Below are 21,016 nucleotides of genomic sequence, written 5' to 3'. Positions count from 1 at the left end.
ACTGCTTTGTACGTAAGCTATTAGATTTATTTTCAATAAATTAACCAAAAATTCTGAGCTCGGTTGAATGGTTGAAGATGTTTCATTACCATCTAGGTAATACATTCAGTGCTAGCTAGTACTGTTCTAAAACCAAGCTCTCACGGAGCATTAAGGACTCCATAATTGAACTCTGAGAGACATATATTTTCTTCTATTAGACACCAAAGAAAAGACTCTTAAAATCTAATGACAGACTTAAGAACTGTAGCAAAACTTGGATTTTTAATCTAATGAAAGTCATTGAAGATTAGCTTGTACGATTCTACCAACTTTTATGAAATGTAGGTACCTAGTTAATTTAATAAAAAGCCATTCTGAATACACAAATCATGTGGCAAGGTGTAACCATTTTTTAAAAATGAATTGGACAGAGACCTGAGTCTGGCAATAATATAACAATGTCTGGGACAAAAGTCCACTACGCTTGTACCCATAATTCTAATTCTGTGAAGTTTGATTTAAAATTGTTTATTAAATTATAAAATCATGACCAAGAAAAATATTGAATTAAATTAGAGAATTTAGATAAAATTTTAAACTAAAACAAAAGCCATACTAATAGTTTATCCATTAATATACAATTCAACAAAAGTAGAAGTAGCCATGCTGGCCAAGAAGAGAAAATTTTTTTTTTTGAAAAATTCTATTAAAAAGGACCTATATTAGTTTGGTTCAAAACTACAAAAAAGCATGCAATCTCCTGAATTTTCAAGAACTGTCTATCGTGTATATCTTTAAAAGAACGTGGAAGTAGCATGAAAATATTCTATGTAAATTAGATTTATCAGGTGAAGTGACAGTATCAGATTGTATCTGGGCTTCCCAAGATTGCTGGGATGAGGAAACATTATTGGTCCCTCGTTTTTGGAAATCAGAAATCCATCTGTTTTTATCTACACAGCCTACCTGTGAGACTGTAATGCCTCCTTTCTTTGCTAGTTCTTCTTTGGCTTCTTCACTGGGGTAAGGATTACTCAGATGAGAATAAAAATATTCATTCAATACTTCTGTTGCCTGCTTGCTGAAGTTACGTCGCTTTCGCCTGAGAATAGATTGGAATTATTCATAAAGCCCAGTATTAAACTAAAATATATTTATTTAGTTGTTAAATTTATTTGCTGCCTATCTCGCCATGAGCTACTCTAGGCAGCTTACAATGCTAAGTAATGAAAAGAGTGTGAACAGAACAGAAGATAATAGAGCAATAAAATAATGAAAAAAATATAATGAGAAATGCAACTATATGATTACCAAAAAAGAAAGATGAACAAGTAGAGAGCAGAGAGCGAGGGGAGGGGGGAGATGCAGTCTGCCATCAATTCAGCAGCCATCTCCAGCATGGAACTCCCCCATTTGGAGCCCAGGCCAACTGGCACAGCCACGTCTTTAAGCTCTTATGGATACGAGGGTTATATTAAAATAAAATATAGACTATCCCAAGGACTGGAGGAAAAGGCAGTAAGGATTACAGGAAAATTATTAAAAGTTTGAGTATCCTGACCAAACCATGAGATGACTACTCTTGCTTAAGCTTTCCAAGCTTCCCACCCCCCAAGCTTTCCACATCATTCATTCTAAAGCAAAAATTAAAATATAAATGCAAAAATATAAGCAATAGAACTTTTATGGCTTTAGCCAAATAGAAATATAAAAAGGGAGCATGCTATAATTTAAAGTTAAAACTAAAACTACAGTCAAGATTACTGTTCTGCACAGATTAAACAGTACTCCCAAAATGATCTACGAATATAAATACAAAATTCCACAAATTTTAAAGTGTATAATTCAAGATTAAAAACATCACTACTCATGCCACAACTGCCTACAGATTAACTAGTGTTTATGAGTTTCATACCTTCAGTTCCCATCCCATCCATCATTGCTCTGTTTTACCCTTAACAGGTTTTTAAAAAGCAAGGTGGCAGCAGGTGGCATCTGTGACTAGGGAGGCCTTTGAACAGATTCACCTATTGCACCTTTTCCTGGATCAGGAAGGGTCATCCATGCCTTGGTCATCTCCTATTTGGGTTACCACAATACGTTCTACACAGACAATCACCTGGAAACTGGTCCAGAATGTAATAGCGCACATTACATGGGTGCCACTAGGTTTGCATATGTAACGCCTCTATTGCATGAGGCATTACATATATAACGTGGAACATATGAAAGATGTCCAGTACCTTTCCAAGGTGCAATTCAAGGTACTGGTCGTCACCTTCAAAGCCCTATATGATACAGGGCCGGATTATATGTGGGACTCCTTTCCTAAGGACATCTACCCATTTTACCAGGTCAGATAGGGTGGGCATGCTCCTTGCTCCTAAATATTGCCATCTGATGGAAGCTAAGAAGCATACCTCTGCTATATGGAACACTCTACCCATGAGGTTCAGCAGATTTTCACCCTTTTAGCCTTCTGTAAAGCTTTGAATACCTGGCTTTTCCACCAAGTCCTGAGATAATTAACTATAAGATTAGCTCCAGGGTTTTTTGTTGTTGTTTTAATGCATTTATAATATTTTAAAGATTTTTATGTAAATTTTTAAAGTAAAATAACTTGGCGCTGGCCAAACTTGGCTATAAGATGGGCAGATTTATAAATGTTTTAAATAAATAAAATGTTAATATGCTCATGTCATTAGAAAGACCAAGTAACAACTGATAGGAAAGCTTCTCCAAAACCATATGTAAATTATGGAAAGTTCAAAGTTGAGTTTTATAATTCAATACTGTGGATCCCCAAATTGTGCAAACATGGCAAATATAATTCAGCTGCCAATGTTCATATAATCTCATCAATGTGGCTAATCATGAAATCTGTTAATTGCAAACACACACACCCAAGCTTCGAGTATCATTACTGTTGAACCCCAAACTTAAAGTATAAATAAGATTAAACAGCAATGATTAGGAACATAGCATATTTTCTGTATTTCCAATATGGTCCGATGTTAACTCGCCTTATGTGCCTACTGTAAAACGCTTATAGTGTTTTGTATTATCAGTATCTTGGACACAGGAAATAGTCTTGATCATGTATTACCTTGCATCAAGAAATCTTGAACGCAAAATCATCACTGCTTCGCACGTACTTTGTTTCAGCTGCATCTGTATGGTGCTGAATTTTCCATGAATTATATTCACCATACGCTCTATTTCTTTGGGCGAGATTGGCCTTGTTCTACTCTGTTCCCGAAGGAGGTTCATAACATGAGTGGTGAACTCACTGCAGGCCTGGAAATAAGTATAAAGTAAGTACATTAAACTGAAGCAAAAGGTCTCTTGAATCAGATCTGACTGCATAACTATAGGTAGTCCTCCACCTATGACTACAACTGAGCCCAAGATTTCTGCTGATAAGCAAGGCAGTTGTTCAGTGAGTTTTTTCAATTTTACGACTCCTTTTTGTCACAGTTGTTAAGAGAATCTGGCTTCCCGCGTTGACTTTGGTTGTTTGAAGCTTGCTGGCAAGGTTACAAACAGTGATCACACGACCCTGGAACAGTGTAATTTTGACCATGTGATCATGGGGTTATAAGTGTGGAAACTGGTCATGTCACTTTTTTCAGAGTCATTATAACTTCAAACTGTCACTAAAAGAATGGTTGTAAGTGGAGGACTACCTGTATCATTTAAACCATAACTTTAAAACCAGACTAAAGAATTCAACAGTAAATATGGATTTGATATTATCATTCTGGGTTTGATATTTAATAATTACTGTATAATATGCTGTAGAGTGTATTAGATAGGTCTCACTAAAAATTGCCTATAGTTATTTCTTTATAATAATACACATATATCCAACTGTTTTCAAGTTGTCAAACATATTTACTTCTATAATTTTATTTATTTATAGCAAGGTACTATATATGGTAATGAAACAATGCCAGTAGTAGTAGTAGTAGTAGTAGTAGTAGTAGTAGTAGTAGTAGTAGTAGTACAACAACAACAATATAATGAAAGGGAAAATATTAACAATCAACTTAAATAAAATCACCCTATGAAACATAGAAGTTGCTGTCAGCTTCTGGATAAGAAAAGCTACTATTCATGCAAAATCTGGTAAAATGGAGCACTTTTGAAGCAAAATTCATAACACTATTGTTGCAGATACATTTAATGCAATTGAGAACCAGGAAAGGTCATTCTCTTGAACTTTTTTTTAAAAAAGACAATCCTAAATTATACAAGTTATGTTTATTTCACACAATAGTAGGGTTATTATACTTTCATAAAACTGAATACTCCCTGATCTGTGACCGCAAAGGAAAAGCAATTAATTGTTTTAAATTGAGAGGATAAAACAGAGAGGATAACTCTTCCATGCAGAAAGATCACCTGTTCATATTTCTCTAGCTCAGAGTGGTATATCTGTCGGATCTGTGACAGCTTGGCCCTGTAGTCAGAGTGTTCAATGCTATTGTCATTTGGACAGCCACCTGATGTTGCTGCTATTGCCGCTGGTCCTCCTCTTCCCCGCTTCTCAGGCCCGGAGACACCCTCAGCCAGCAACATGTTATCTAGTCTCATTAGCTGAGCATCGGGGGGATCTTCTTCCTGAATACCACGTATACTTAACACTGGATAAATATAAATAAGGAGCAGACAATTAATCATCATGCAATATTTCCCTCATTTTCTCTTTGCATAGATATTAGTAAACATGATTTCATCCTTATTAATAACTTTTATTGTTTTATGTATAAAATATCAAGAAAAATAAAATAGAAAATTAAGAAAAGAAAAAAGGGGGGGAATGAGATACAAGGAAGGGAGGAAAGAAAAAGGCGTTGACTTCTGACTCTTAAGCACAGTACAACTTGATACAACCTCAAGTTTTTGCTTTAACACATTAGTATAATGTGTAATAGTATATTAATATATAATGTCTATAACAACAAATCTATCTAATCGGCAATACCAAAGTCAGTTTCATTTTTTTTCATCACAAGGACAAAATCTAGAAGTGATATCCAAATAAAAAACATAAATATATTTTCCTCTTTGAATAGAACAATCAATTTAACCATTACTGCTTTATCTTCCTTGATGTTGAACTAATCTGTATTTCTATTTGCACTTGATAATCTTTATAAACTATCACCATTTATATTAGCAAAGTTCACTGTATTCTTTCAGATTCTTTAAAGGGAAAAATCTAAGTTTTTCTTTAAAACATTTCTAAAATTAAAACATCCCAATACATCTTTTTTTAACTTTTTCTTAGCATATATACCTTAAAGTTCACTTTCAGACTAATAAAATTCAAACCAATGAACTCATTAAATTTTCATCACTCCCTCCAAATTACCCTTATAGAATAATTGTTTTCTTCTTTTATACATGCTTTAAAAAGCTCTAGATTTTTCTTTAAACTAATACATCTAACACATCAGTGCTACACACTGATTGGAATAGGCTTCCCCCCTTCTGCAAAGCAGACACTACACATGCCTCCACGTTTGGAATTAGCAGTATTTGCGATGGCCTAAGGGGAAGAAATGCCGGAGAGACCAGAGGGCAAGGCCGGTTAGCAAGAGCTCCGTGTCCAACAAAAGGACCGGGTAGGCCTTCTTCCCCTCCCTCTTTTGGGCAGTTTTAGAAAGAAAGGGCTGGGAACTTCAAGCCAGGGGCACCCTGCAGCCCCCGCCTCACCCACCCCCACTGGCAGCTCTGGGCTGGGCAGCAGTTCAGCTTTCCTGGCTGGCCACAACCCCCGATCTCCGCCTGCTCTGCCCTTCCTTCCATGGCTGGTGGCAGAGAAGAAGGCTGAGCCACCGTCGCTCGGCCACAATGATTTTATTCACGTCTTGGCATGCCCTGCTTATCTCCGGCTGGAAGGCTGGATAACAGCTTGTGGAGCCAAAACAGGGCTGCCCTGCTAAAGTAGGAAGAGGAGGAGGAGGCCCTCATGGCCCATGCAGTGGCCAGGTGGGTTTTATGGGAAGCCTTCTCCGCCCTTTTATCCTCAGCTTTGAGGCCCTCTAGCAGATCAGCTGGGAGTACAGAATTGGAAGTGAGGGCAACTATGGGATTGTCCACCTGAGGAAGCTTTAATAGCTCCTCGATACCACTCTCCATAGTATACAGCTTTTTATCCACCCCGCTGGGATTAGCCATAGACTCTGGTTGGGTCAACTGGCGCTGGATGATATCCAGAAACAGCTGGGGGGACTGGCACTAAGTCTTGAGGGGGAGTGGTCTCCTTGAAGAGCCCCGCGCCTGGGTCCTGGGGACCAACTGCACCCTTGATACTCTGCTCAGCCAAAGGTTTATCCAACTGTGCCTGGAGACCCATTTGGATGGCGGAGACCCTGGTTTTGGTGAGGATAGCCCTAAACATAGAGGGCTTGAACAAGCCCGAGAAGACAGGTGTGCTGAGGAGAGGATTATTGTCCTTGGAAACGTCAGGGGTGTCCTGGTCGCCCTCCTCCGCCTCAGACACCTCACTGACCCCAGAATAGGTCGGGGAGGAAGCTCTGGCTGGTGGATCCTTAGAACCAGAAGTGCAAACCTTGGATAGGATATGACCCTGGCAAGGCAAAGAGAGACCTAGCTGCTGTATGCCATCTGCAATCCCCTGAGAGATTGCACGCGCAACCACCTCCTGCATTACCCAGGGCAGCTGAGGCCCCTGATCCTCAGAATAATCAGGTGCCCTGGATCGGGATGCAGCCAGAGGCAAGGCCCCCTCTCCCATAAGGGAACAGGACGTGTTAATAGATTCCTCAGCTAGGGATAAGCTGGGAGATCTAGGGGAAGCCCTGGAGGTATTGGGAGAAAATCCAAAATCCTCCTCTCCTGCCAGAGAAGGGGACCTGTCTCACTGAGGGGAGGGGAGGGGAGGGAGGGACCCGGAGACTCCTCAGGAGGAAGGAAGGGCTGCAGGCTTCTGGGCAGATTGAGCCCAGAATGCACGGATTTATACCGCCATTTGCCAGAAGTCAAAAGCGATTTGAAAGCACCAAATTAATATTCATCATTATTTTAGTCATTGTCTATCCACTGCAGAATGAAGGCGTCTTCTGCATATTTCCAACCAATATGGTCAAGCTTTCTTTTGCCAATTGGGCCTACAATACTTGCTGATGTCATAGATCCATCTTGTTTTAGGTCTCTTTTGTGGATGCATTTTAACAAGTGGGATCCGTTCTATGACTGCCTTGGTCCACCTGCCATTAATTCTTCTTGCTATGTGACTAGCCCATTTCCATTTCAATTCTTTTATTCTCTTGATAATATCATATACCTCCATTTGTTCTCTAATCTATGTGCAGGTCTTTCTAACTTGTCTTTTAATGCCAAGCATGTATCTTTTAGTGGCACTTTGCACTAATTGTAGCTTTTGTATTGATTGAGAGGTTGGTGTCCATGTTTCACGGGCATATGTTAGAGCAGGTAGCACACTCTGATCGAAAACTTTTCTCTTCAGGCATAGGGGAAGACTGTTCTTGAAAATTATACTTAGCTTGCCGAATGCCTGCCAATCATGTTTAACACACTGTTGAATTTTCTTTACTGTATCACTTTCCATTGAGATCCATTGACCAAAGTGTATATCTAGGCCAAGGTCTACTACATCTAGTTCTTCTCCAGATATAAAAAATATATTTTCTTTGATGAATTTATTAGACATAACCTGATTCTTTTTCAGGTTTACAAATTAATATGTTCTAAAAGAAAGAATCCAATTACAGATGTTTGGAAAAGCTTTCCCAGGTGAAAGATATTGTTTACAATAAATACTCTCACCAATATAGCGCCACCATTAGATTTGTCTATGCTATATCCATCATTGCAATACCATCAGTTGTATCAGAGCATTGAGAGAATCTACACTTGGGTTCCTATGACTATTCAGATCATCAAACTTCTAGACAGCCTTTTAAAAAAAACTAAGGCATCTAATTCATGAATAATTTTTATTAAGGCCTAAAGCATTAAATTAAATTGTTCATTACAGCCAACAATGTGGGTTTTTTATTGCATGTTAACTCAAGTTACTATGTAAGTGAACTAGGTAATATTTTTTCCAAACAAAAGAGTAGATTTGTCTCTGTTAATTAGCGGAGAGAAACTGCTATCTTCATTAAATAACCTCAAAATATTACTTGAACCAATTACTTTAATATTTATCCCAATCATCTAATTAATCAATTAAATTAGTAATAGTTCAAGAAATCTTTCCATTGGTTGGCAGCCTTAATTTTTATGGATGTTTTTAATGGACGATTGTGAGCACCATAAAACCCTAAGAACCTGTGCAGTCGTATATACTAATATGCCATGGATTGTTCTGATTCCTAATCATAACACTCTCTACATATTCATTAAAATGGAAAATAATTAGGCTGAGCCAAGTGAAATTCCCATCATTTCTAATTAGCTCTTAATTAAAACACATCACAACCTAAGGTACTGAGACCTCAATCAATATGCAAATGCAATCATTGCAATATATTTACATATCATTAATTAACATGCTGCAGTGCTGTAATGAACTGTATGAGAGCACTGGTGCCAAAACAAGAATGATATGCAATTTGTTGAGGCTCATTTTCCAATCCAGATTTTTCTCTTCCATAAGGCAATAAAGCAGCAGGACTCATATTCCTGGCTTATGATAGAGCATTTTTTGTTAACAGGAAGGAAAAATATATTAACTGAAATATGTAAGCAGCAAATGCAGGATGTTCATGCCAATAAAACTGATATAGTTATTTGCACTTCAACCAACTACTAAGAAATTATAAAGTTCTATGGAAGACAGCCTGATATTAGAAAGACAACAGTACGTGTCATTAAAAGAACTGGTAATGTTTTAGCTCAGGTTTGAGGGGTATATAAAGAATTATTATATTGCAAAATCTGCCTAAATATGTTTTATAAATCTTATAGTAGAAGAGATATAACAAATTTTCCACTTGGTCCCTTGTAGATCTTCTCACCTTAACCCATCCCTCAGAGCCCTCACTGTTATTATCCACCCTCAGCTGTATTTCCATGCAAAGTAAGAAGGAAGAATCTCTTCAGCACCTTCTCTTCTGTGAGAGGTGCGGATCAAAGCCTCCCATTAATATGTCTCAGCTGTTGCTATACATGTGATGTAGAAAAAGCTTTAATTAACTAATCTGCATAGATCTCAGCAACTTGTATATTCTATAAACATCCACACTAGTGAACCTCAAGTACAGCATCTTCATATCATAATCAGCCATTGTTCAAATAATATATAACCTGTCTGCATTACTGTCATTTTGGCACAACAATGGTTGGATGACCCTAGATGATATTATAAATCACTGTGTAGAATGACCTGACTTGGCCACTGAGCATGTTGTCCTTGCTCAGTTCAAAATATAGTTCCAATTAAAAATGGGCTGCCTTTTAAAACACTGAACATTCTAATTTCATACGGCTAATGTGAAATATTATGTACTCTTACTTAGAAGATGCTGCTTTAATATTCAGTGGAGCCTATTTATTTTATAAACATTTTCAATTTGCTTTTCAAAGGTTAAAATAAAGATGCAAAACTGTTTCTTTCCGAGTAAACGCACACAGGATCAAGATACATATTTAATGTTAAAATGGTATTATCGCTGTCAAAATGCATGGATATACATTTATAAAGATAAAAGATAATTTTAGCATCCAATTGGATATAAAATAGTTACATCTTTGATTTTTAGAGTTGGGCTATTTTTTCAACATATTGAAAAGGAAGGCATCTAAAATGCAATAACAAAACTTGGGGAAGAGTTTTATTACCAAAACTACCTTAGGTCCAGTTCATATATATCAAGCTGTTCTCTTCAAGTCTAATGAATAAATTTCAACAATAAATGGGATAAATGCTGAGACAAAGGTGATAGATATATTTTTCATATTTCTATCCTATTTAAACTGGTCTACAAGGAGAAACCCTCATAAATGAAAGTAGCTAAATTTTACAAGAACTGGATCACTAATGAAGGAAAATTAAGTCCTGAGTTAATACAGCTTCAGGTCAAAATTGCATCAAAAATTCAAAATTATGAGAGGGATGTGCCATTATGCACCAAACCTTTCTGCAAAATGTGATGTAGAGATTCGAGTAGTAATCTGCAAGCATGGACAGACTCCATTTACTTTGGTATCTCTTCTCCATGCCTGTGATCTCCTGGTGGAATCTCTCCCCATGCTCATCACTCACTGCCTCACAGTTCAAAGGGAAAAATAGTTTAAATGCTAGTATAAGAAGTGAATTTTCAGTGACATGTTTGCACCAAGTGCTTTATAGGTCCTAAGCAAATTTTCCACGTATTTTTCATAGTCATCTGCCTTGCCGTTCTCAAAGTGAAGATAAATTTATACACTTCTACGTGGTACCATTTTCATTGTTCTACTGTACTGTGCCGAGAAGTTACGAGGCATCATGATCATTAGACACCTCCCTCCCTTGTAGGCAAATACATTTGCCTGTGTATAAATCTTTATTGTGAAATATCTTGAAAACTTTGCCAACCAGCACCTTTATCACTTGTTTTCTAATTCATCTAATCAAAATATGTAAAATTAACACATTTTATCTTGGAGATCAATAATTTTACAAAATCCGTAGACCCAATTTTACCTTCAAATTAGAGAACACTGTTGGTCTTCTTTTGACAGTGAACTAAAGCAAGGTAAAAAAGCAAATATTCTTTCTAGTTTCCATCAATTTATCATCCCATGCCTATTTTTCTTAATTACTCACTTCTTGAATAATACCCAAAGTGGTTGGAACAATACATTTACAGATGGTAAAATAAGAGAAAGAAAAGGATTCAGCACCCATCTTTCATTAATGCTGTTCAAAGTGTCACTTTTTTATAACATTTTATTAAATATTACAATTATACAAATAAAGTAATACAAATTACAAAAAAGAAAAAGTTCCCTCTAGTTCCTTCTAGGATCCAGTGATCAAATTTCCATTTTATCATGTTTCTTTAAGAATTCAAAATAATAGCATTCTTCAGCGTGATTGAAAAATGTTAGCAACTGGTTCTCTGTCTGGTTGCTGGGTAGGTGTGACCTACTCAGCCTCCTGCACTGCATGCAGGCTCTGGAGGCTTTCCTTGAGCCTCCAAGAGGGTGAAAAAGGCCTCCCCCGGGTTCCGGAGCCCCTCCGGAGGCCAGAAACAGGCCTGTTTTCAGACTTTTGGTACTTTCAGTAGGCCCGTTTTTCATCCTCCCCAGGCTTTGAGGCTTTCCCCACGCCTTCAGAAGGGCAAAAACGGGCTCCCCTGGGCTCTGGATACCCTCAGGAAGCTGGAAAGAAACCCATTTTTGGACTTCCAGTACTTCTGGTAAGCCTGTTTTTCGCCCTCCCCAGGCACCAGAGGATTTCCCCAAGTCTCCAGGAGGGTGAAAACAGCCTCCCCAGGCTCCTGAGGACAGAAACGGGTACCTTTCTGGACTTCTGGGAGGCCCGTTTTCACCCTCCCAGAGCCTCCACTTGGGCCCTGCACTTACCTGGCATGATGAATGGGCTGCATGGAGATTCCTGGGTGGGCGGGGCCAACCAGTCCTTGAAACACCCGGTTTGGCAAACTGGATGTAAAATTAACGTCCGGTTCGCCTGAACCAGTGCAAACCAGCTGAATCCCACCCCTGGCATTCTTCCACAGAAGGACTCCCAATATTAATTTCAAAGTTTTATTTCAAATCCGTCTAGACCCATATTCCATTCATAACTTTGAAAATCAATGTTCTAATCATCTTTTTGCTATTTTTTTAAGGGAGGGGGTCTTAAACATACCTTTAAAAATTATTTTTCTAAGGATTAAAACAAACTCACCTGGTGTGTTATAATACTTGTGGATTGCAAAATTCTTCACAGTTGAAAATCAATTAAGCAAATTGTAAAGATGATTAAGAAATAAGGATCAGCAGAATTTTATGTTCAGTATCAGCTATAATGTGGCTATGAGCTTAGGTGGAATCCCTCAACTCCCCCCTTTTCTGCTCATGAGCTAAATGCAAAAATCCAGTTCTTGCAGTTTACTCACAAGGTCTAACTGTCCAGAGTGCACCTGGGCAATCTCAGGATGTTACCTTTGTCTGGAGAGAGTTGGCTGGCCATAAAAAAAAATCCTGTCTAGAAACTGATCTCACCACAATGCAATCTCTACTCCTTCAAAGATGTCTAGCTCACCCCAAAACAAAGCCTCTCTATGTGATCAAAATAGAGATGATTTGATTGGCCATAAGCAACTCTAAATTATCGTAATATAGTGACAACGGTGAATACTTTTACCCAAAACTATTTTAACATATGCTCTTTTTATCATACTCCTACAACTATTCACACCTTTCAATGGTACTGGCAAAAATGCTTTGTTGCTGTGCCCTGATTTCTGTCAAGGATCATTTTATTTTTTAAAAAAATGCTTTATATCCTTCTGCAACAAATAATGGAATCAGATTTTTAATTTTAAGTAATTTTATGCATCCAACTTTATTAAAGATAGCTAAAATTACTTGAGACCCAGATAATTCTGACAACGTCTGAACTATTAGTTGTACTTAAGTTGGAGTCAGATAAAGTTTTCAATACTGTATCTGCCTGACGAAAATTTCAAAATCTAGTTAAAAGGGAGAATCATTCCAATGGTCACACTAGACCAGGGGTCGGCAATCTTAAACACTCAAAGAGCCATTTGGATCTGTTTCCCACAGAAAAGAAAGCACCGGGAGCCACAAAACCTGGGTGGGTGTGGCCAACTCAACTTCACTCCCACCCAGCCACATGACACCCCCCCCCCAGACAGTCCTACCCAGGTTTCATGGCTCAGTTTGTTTGTTTGTTTGTTTGTTTGCTTGTTGGATTTATATGCCGCCCTTCTCCCAAAGGACTAAGGGTGGCGTACAACCTTAAAAAAAAAACACATATTACAAAAGTTAAAAAAAGAAAATTAGATAGAGTATCCAAAAACAAACCCAATTAAAATTAACAATAATCAATCATTTATTTTATTTTGTTCAGGCCAAGCCGGCTTGCTGGAAAAGCCAACTTTTTAGGGCGCGTCGGAAGGACCGGAGGTCGGGGATTATATGAAGCTCCGGGAGCAGCTCATTCCGGAGAGATTTCTGTGGGAATAGGGTCTCTCTCTTTTCTCTCCCCCTCCCTTTCATTTCTGTTTTTCTCTATTTTTCCTCTCTCTTTCTCTTCTTCCTTCCTTTCTTTCTTTCCTCTTCCTTTCTTTCCCCCTGGTTTGTTGCCCTCTCTTTTCCCTCTCTCTCATTCTCTCCCTTCAGATCTCTTTCATTTCTTTCTCCCCCTTCTCTCTCTAATTTCTTTCCCTCTCTTTTCACTCTCTCCCATTCTCTCCTTCCAGCTCTCTTTCATTTCTCTCTCTCTCTTTCTCCCTTTTTCCTTTTCATCTCTTTTTTGCGTGTGCAAGCAAAATACCCTCCTGGGCTGGGATCACGGCAGCAGGGACAGCGACTCCTTCCGCTGCCGCCACTGAAAAGTGAGTAGCTGGCTGCGCTGCACAGGAGAGCCATGCTGCGCAGGAGACTGCTCAGCGCCAGACTCAGGTCAGCGCCAGCCACGGTCCCCTTCGTGTTGGCTCAGGAAGGAGCCGCAACAGCCATATCTGGATGCAGAGAGGGAAGAGTTCAAGAGCCCTGCGCAAGGAGAGCCCTGTGCAGCGCAGGAGAGCTAGAGCTCTTCCCTCCCTGCACCCAACCAGCTGCTGCTGCTGCTCCCCATTCCCCTCCTTCCTGAGCCAACACAAAGGGGACAGCAGCTCGCGCTGACCTGAGTCTGGTTCTGAGGAGTCTCCTGCGCAGCATGGCTCCCCTGCACTGCATACCCAGTTACTCACCTCATTGCGCAGTGGCGACAGCGGGAGAGTCGTTATCCCCTCCACCTTGATCCTGGCCAGGAGGGTATTTTGCTTGCGCGTGTGCGAGAGATGAGCATGAGAAAAGGGCTGGAGCTCTTCCCGACACTGAGTTTCCTGCGAAGGACGCAGAATCGCAAAAGCAGGCGAGAGGCTCATGCCTTCTCAGGGGGGGGGGGCAGATTGCGCGATTGGGTCAGCAGGGAGCCGCAGGAGAGGGGCCAAAGAGCCACATGTGGCTCGCAAGCTGCGGTTTGCCAACCACTGCAGTATTTTGAACCCCTTCCACTAGAACATATACTGCATTAACCTAATTTATATTACTGACTTTAAAAAAAAGAAAAGAAATAACTTCTATATTCCAGAGATAGTTTTTCAGACAGACGTGTTGCAGCCCAAAATTATATTTTGTGCAATATGGTTATTTTCTCTTGTCGCTAAGCAGCATACTCAAGCATTAAGATGTAAATTAATTCTTTTTTACTTTTCTATTCTTAAAATAAACATGGTCACATTTTACCATGCTTGCTGCAACTGTGATATGGTTATAGCAGTCCACATGGAATTGCTTCACAGACATATCTAGGCCATAGAAGTATTTTTTTTCTTAGCAGAACCTTCTGCAATTGTTTTAACACATTTCACTTTCTGTGTTTCTTCACTAAAGAAAGAAAATAGAGAATATTGTACACCAGGATATTCAAGGATCAGTGCAATCTGATGATATCCCCTCATCCAAAAATACAATGTATTATTAAAATCAATGTAACAACCTTGTATTAATTCACACATTTAAAAATCAAAGCCAATTTCTTTATGGTCATAAAGGAATAACAGAATATATTTTCTGAGAGAGACTCACCACACTCTATTGTTCTTACAATGTTAATGGTAAAAATGTGGATCTTAGAAGATAACATAGGGAAAGACAAGGAACATGAACACAAACAAAAAGCCACATACTTCACATTGATTCAGAGTTAAAAGCAAGCTTGGGCTCCTAAATAGTTAAAATTGAGCATCAGCCCTATTACTACAGTATGATCAGGTCTTTGTTTGCTCAAAGCCATAACATCTGCTCTCCATAATTTAAATAAGGAACAGACAGGCCATCAGACATTCAAAAACCTATGAGACCTAAACAAATCCTCTGTAACTATGGGGCTGCAATCCCTTGGTTCAAATATGTTCACATTAAAATGAATTGCAACTTGAGGGTTTAAAAAAATACAAACTGCCCAGCCAGAGAGGTAAGTTCTAGCAGGAAGCACATTTCATTAAAACAAAGGTTTTGAATCAGTGCCTTTTCAGCTGTGGAAAAAGAGAAATTTAAACACCCACATTCTAATTTTGCAGAGCTATCCTGCCATAAAAGGCAATTGCTATTATAAGAAAGCTATTGGTAAAGTTCCCATTTAATGCAAGCAAGCCTTGGTTCCTTTTTGTGCAGTGTTTCTAGGGACTAGAAAAGACTCAGAAAAATCAATATAGCCAATGCTGACTCTTTTCTTCTAAGGAACGCATAGCATTTCAAAAGGGAAAAGCGATCAAGAATATTGTCTTTCACTGGCCCATCTCTTAGTATTCACTTAAATTCCCTGGAAAAAGCAAAGCTACCTTCCTGTATTACATATCAATGTATGATACTGATACATTATTATACATATAACTATGTATGCATATAATATGTATATCACAAAATTAGAATTTGCAAATCATTTGAAATTTGGCCACTAACACTTTCCATGAACAACTAGTCTTAAGAAATGAATAAATCACATGATCTGAGTGAACAATAGACAAATTTAAAATGAAAAATCTAAGCCTAAATATAAATATTGAGACTATAAGGGGATGGAAGAGGCATTATTTTTCATTATGCATTATCTCCATTTTGTTGTTTCTTCTTTATTTTAGTGGTTAAATACCAGGGTTCTGAAATTTTAAAATATATGAAGCCCTATAATGCTACAACAATTTGTGTAATTCTTTTTATATGAATAACACTACAAGTGCCCATTGCAACTTGGCCCAAGCAAAACAAGGAGAAAATTGCAAAGCAAGTTTTGACAGGGTTACATGTGCAATCTGGCAATCCCTAGTTTACCAAGTTTTGAAAATGTTTTTTAAAAACATCTGTAAAATGATACAGCAGATAGAAAGTTAACTAAATTTATCACAGACAACAAGAAAGCCACTATTGTATCAGCCCTCAGTTTTTGGTTCTTCTCTCTCCTTTAGAAGAATAAGCTACCATATTTTTCGGAGTATAAGACTCACCCTTTTCCCTCAAAAAGGAGGGTGAAAATCTGGATGCATCTTATACACTGAATTCAGCATTTTTGCCTCCTGAAACCCCGCCATTTTCACCAAAATAGCTGTGCATAGCCTTTTGGAATCTTGCAAAGTGCTCCTGGGGGCTGGGGAGGGCAGAAATGAGTGAAAACGGGCCATTTTTTGCTCAATCCCACCCCCCTCTCCCCCCCCCGGCCCCCAGGAGCACTCTATAAGCCTCCTAAAGGCTATTCATGCCCCTTTTTGACAAAAACTGGGCCGTTTTCACAAAAGCGGGCCATTTTTAGGAGGTCTGCAGAGTGCAAAAACTTTTTTTTAATTTGCCTCTTCAAAACCTTGGTGTGTCTTATACGCCGGTGCATCTTATACTCCAAAAAATATGGGTATCTGATGTAAAATGTAATCTCACTTATGAGGCAAGAATTTCAGGTAAGTTATTAATTTATATAAGGGTGATTATAAGTTTATTTTACAGTCAGTAGTAGGATTATTGAAATTTCTGTTATCACCTTGCATATTTAAAGATCATATGCATTTCATATGGAAAGTAGCGTAAGAATTTTTTAAAAATATGCTTAGAATATTACAATGAAAAGAAATGTTTAGGAATGTAAAACAAAAGGGCAATTCATTACAGACCATTTATTCTGAGCAGTATCATTAGAATGAGAGATAAATGAATATAGAGCAAAAATTACAATCCATCCCAAATTCCACTGAATTTCCATGCAAATTCCACTGAAAAAGGGCTCAATAATACTTTGGTTCATTTATTGTAATACTAATATCCTCATCACACTATTTTTGCTCACAAAACCCTTAGAAATGGTAATTCTTACCACTGATGCTCTGAAACAGAGAATGGTACATAAAGCAATCAATGCCCATCCAACTTATTAACAGGTAGAAACAAAAGGCGTTTAATCAAAGCCATATCTCTATTTATGGTGTTTTCAGTTTAACCTTCAAAACATCTGTATTCAAAACTGGGAGGGGAACCTACAAAACTAGCAAGACACTACAACTTCCTAATTACTGCAACTTAATTTCTGTGAGAAAGGAGGAAAATCCAGAAAACAGAATTAAACAAGAGTTTCAACTCATGGGAGAACGGCCTACCTTAGAGTTCCAATGAGATCCTGAACATCTATTTGGAACCACTTAGGCAGAAATAAATTAATTTGGATGCCAAAGAGAAACACTGAGATCACAAAAGTATATGGGACTGATTCAGAAATGACAGAGATGCCCTATGTAGAGATAGCTTAAGTGCTAATTCTAGAATAAGCAAAGGAAGAGAAGATTTATATGAACAAGTGTTCAGAAGGGTGCTGCAGAGCAGGTAACTTTTTTTTTTCATTCCTGCATGACGATTTTTCTTCTTCTGGGTAATTATCAGAAGTATAGGAGCCCTATCCTCCTGTTCATTTGGCCCACAAATATAAGCAATTCATATGTTAACTCTGTAGGGCCAGAAGACAATCCAACCACCCACTATAACACCCAGGGAAATAAGCATTCATTCAAGGTAAGCAACTATTCCTTACTTAAATCATTCTCTAGGATGAAGGACAGGCTAAAACCCCTTCATCTAACTTATTTACAAGGACACATGAATTATTCACTAAAAAGGGAAAAAGCAGTATGTGAGATATGCCATTCACATGAATTTTAGAAGCCCTTCAGTCCAAATGACAGCCAACATTATCTGCTATTTACAGATCTTTATGTCGTGTCACCTGAGACTGCTAAACGATTTTATGCCAGACACAGCATAAAAGGCATCACCTGCTATTATCATGGTGACTGTGTTAATATGAATGATATGCAAATTATATTCATTATACAGAAATTAAATTATACAAATTAGCTATACAGCTCTCTAGAGCAAGACATTTCCATTGTGGCCTTTGGTGTTCAACAAGTTGGTTATCCCATAAAATTGTTTGTCTGTAAAAAGGTTAATTTTACATATAATCATCATCATACTAAATTCAAATTCAATCAAAAGAAAAAAAACACAAGAAGTTTAACATAGCAGAATAAAACATTGAAAAAAAAGTAACTGAACATCACTTGTCATTGCACATCTGATAGCAGTGGGTGATATTAAATAAATGCCATTAATAAAATTAGCATGGAGGGATAGTAAATGCAGGTTGATATCAGGTTGATTTCTTGACTGATGAAAATACACTAGGTACTTGTTTATGTTTATTTTAAAAAGGCAAGAGAAAAAAAAGATTTCTTCTGAACCAAACACAAAATATTGCACAAAGTTGTACAACACTTTGCAGCCTTAAAATATTCAGTTTACAAATAATTTAGGAACAGAATCCTATACAAAGATTTAGACCACCAAAGTCCTAATTAATTCATAATTATTGGTTCAAATATCAGGAGTCAGTTTAAGAACTAGGATATTTTTGTACATAAACTACATCCAATTTATTAGCTGGAACTATTAGTTTTCAGATAAAAAATGAAAAAACAAACCTGTTTTTTCTTTAATATCACATAGCACACTGAAAAGAGCAGGTTTCATTCGGTGGCAATTCAAGGCATGTTTCCTAAATAAATAGAGAAAGGAAAAACAGAATGAATGACGAAAATAATAGAAAAATGAAAACAAAAGGATAAACGAAGAGGCAAATGCATTTCATTCAAAAGCTGGAAACCATATTGTACTAGGAGAATGGTCTACTGGGTTCATTCATGGCCCGTATTACATATATTAACTAAGCATCATGAAACTTAAACTTATATAATTAGATGGTGACTTGCATTTTAAAAGCACATGAAAAGCCTCAAGACTGCATTTGTACAATATTATATTTCTTACATTTCTATTAGAATGGTTGTCTGCTTTAAAATGAGATACACCTAGTAAAAACACAAAGAAGTATTTATGCATTCTATTTCTTAACTTTGCACCAACAATGTTACAGAACTGTGAGAATATCAACATGATATTCACACAAACAAAGCCTGAAAGAGACTTCCCACACATCTTAAAAGCAAACACCAACCTGGATCTTCCGCTGAGGTTTCACACTCCTTCTAATGGGCTAGAGCAGGGCTGTCAAACTCACGGCCCCCAGGTCGGATGCGTTACACGCAGGCCACACCCACGGCCGGTTTAGCAAACAGCGAAAAGGTCCTGAAATGTCACGTAATGCCGCTGTGACGATGCGAGTTTGACACCCTTAGGCTAGAGGAAATGTTCACTACTACCATTCCTGCTTTTATTCAAGACCAATAAATTCTACTTCTGATGTTTACTGATTTCATTGTGGAATTAACTGGTTAGAAGACAGATCTGACAGTTACTTGTTGATCATTAAACTAAAAGAACAAAAAAAGTATAATGTGTAGGAATCACATAACAATATGATACTGAGCCAGAGTGCTGGACTAAGAACAGTAATTCAGAATTATTTGCGGTATTAGAATTCTACTCTCATGATATTTTATTCAGCAATAATATAAACTTATATTACTATTTCAAATACATCTGGAATAGTACAGTGACATAAAACAGTGGGGGAATACACTGTAGTAGTCAGTCCCTTTAATTCTAGCAATGATATTGGTTTCCACAGAGTAGTCCTGAGTTACAACCGTAATGGTGCCTACCCATTATAGTCACAAGTATAATGGTTGTTAAGTGCGGTGCCCCCATCCCTGCTTTCCCCAATGCAGACGTGAACCAATCACATAGGTTGTTAAGTGGAACAAGGATGCCTCAGCGGTAGGGGAGGCCTGGGAGACCTAGTACAAGCCCAGGCTCATCTGCCCTGGACCTTCCAAGGCTTCTCAAACCTTGTGCTCTATTCCCCACCTCTTGGGGTCCTCACAGGCCTTCCCAAATTACTACTGGGCCCCCACAGGCCTTAGGCTTGCTTTCCACCCATCCACCCAAGGGAGCCTCAAACCAAATGCGAAGCTACGAGCACACAAGAGGCAGCTTACAGGCCTCAGGTTTTCCCAACTCCCATTTAAGGAAAAATTGAGCCTCCTCAAAAATGGAGCCCACTACTAGAATGCAAGAATAACAACTGCCTGTAGAATAGTACAAGGTGCCACGAGGCTGCCTCAGCAGGAAAGCACTGTCAGAAGCTGTACAAATAAGAAAGGTAAGTTGGGTGCTGCTGTGCCCTGAAATGTCTGAGAAGCAGATCAAGTCTATGCGTGGCTGTGCCAGGGTAGAAAGCAGAACAAGATCTGCAAGCTGCAACAATCTTGTGCGCACCAGTAGCTTTCCCAGTCAGCTTGAGGCTCCCTTAGATGGCTAAGTGGCTGGGTTGGGAAGCAGGCCAAAGGGTTGTGGGGAGATAGGCAAAGAGGACTCTGCAGCATCCATGTGGTCAGTTGTAAGGGTGAATGATCATGGGGGTGCTGCAGCAACTATAATTTTGAAAACAATTGTAAATAGCTTGTTGTAACTTCAAACTGTCACTAAGCAACCAGTTATAGGTCAAGAACTACCTGTATGAAAAGTATGCTAATCTTGTGAAATCCCAAAGAGCTTGAAAAGGCCTCCAAGTGCCATCTTTAATAATTAATGTTTAGATCAAAAGCTACAAGTTGCACTTCTGACCTAATACGTCCAACAGTCTTCCAGATGTTCTGGGGTATTTCAAATATGAGACTTTATTCAGAATCTTCTGTTCTGGAAGGTTTAGTTCCAGAAAACTTTCTCTCCATTCCCACCTTCAGCATGTTCCAGAGTTCTTGAAAAAACAACTGTACATGTCTAAATACAAATGTCTCACTAATCTATTTAGGGAGGCCCTTCC

The 21,016-nt window shown here is 38.3% G+C and overlaps 1 protein-coding gene across 1 annotated transcript in view; it reads right to left on the bottom strand.

Annotated features, from left to right (window-relative positions):
• The window catches only part of PBX4 (PBX homeobox 4), a 41,808-nt gene that overhangs the window by 7,217 nt on the left and 13,575 nt on the right, over window positions 1-21,016 (bottom strand). Inside the window, exons 2-5 of the mRNA XM_032211071.1 lie at window positions 18,714-18,787; window positions 4,387-4,628; window positions 3,089-3,279; window positions 949-1,084 (exon numbers count right to left, since the gene is read on the bottom strand). Of these exons, the coding sequence (XP_032066962.1) occupies window positions 949-1,084; window positions 3,089-3,279; window positions 4,387-4,628; window positions 18,714-18,787 (643 nt within the window). The remainder of the gene's footprint in view (window positions 1-948; window positions 1,085-3,088; window positions 3,280-4,386; window positions 4,629-18,713; window positions 18,788-21,016) is intronic.

Source organism: Thamnophis elegans, chromosome 2, assembly GCF_009769535.1.
Source record: "Thamnophis elegans isolate rThaEle1 chromosome 2, rThaEle1.pri, whole genome shotgun sequence".
In the NCBI taxonomy this organism is placed as follows: Eukaryota; Metazoa; Chordata; class Lepidosauria; order Squamata; family Colubridae; genus Thamnophis; species Thamnophis elegans.
Note: the sequence above shows the minus strand (reverse complement) of the source record. Positions and strands in the feature narration are given on the sequence as shown.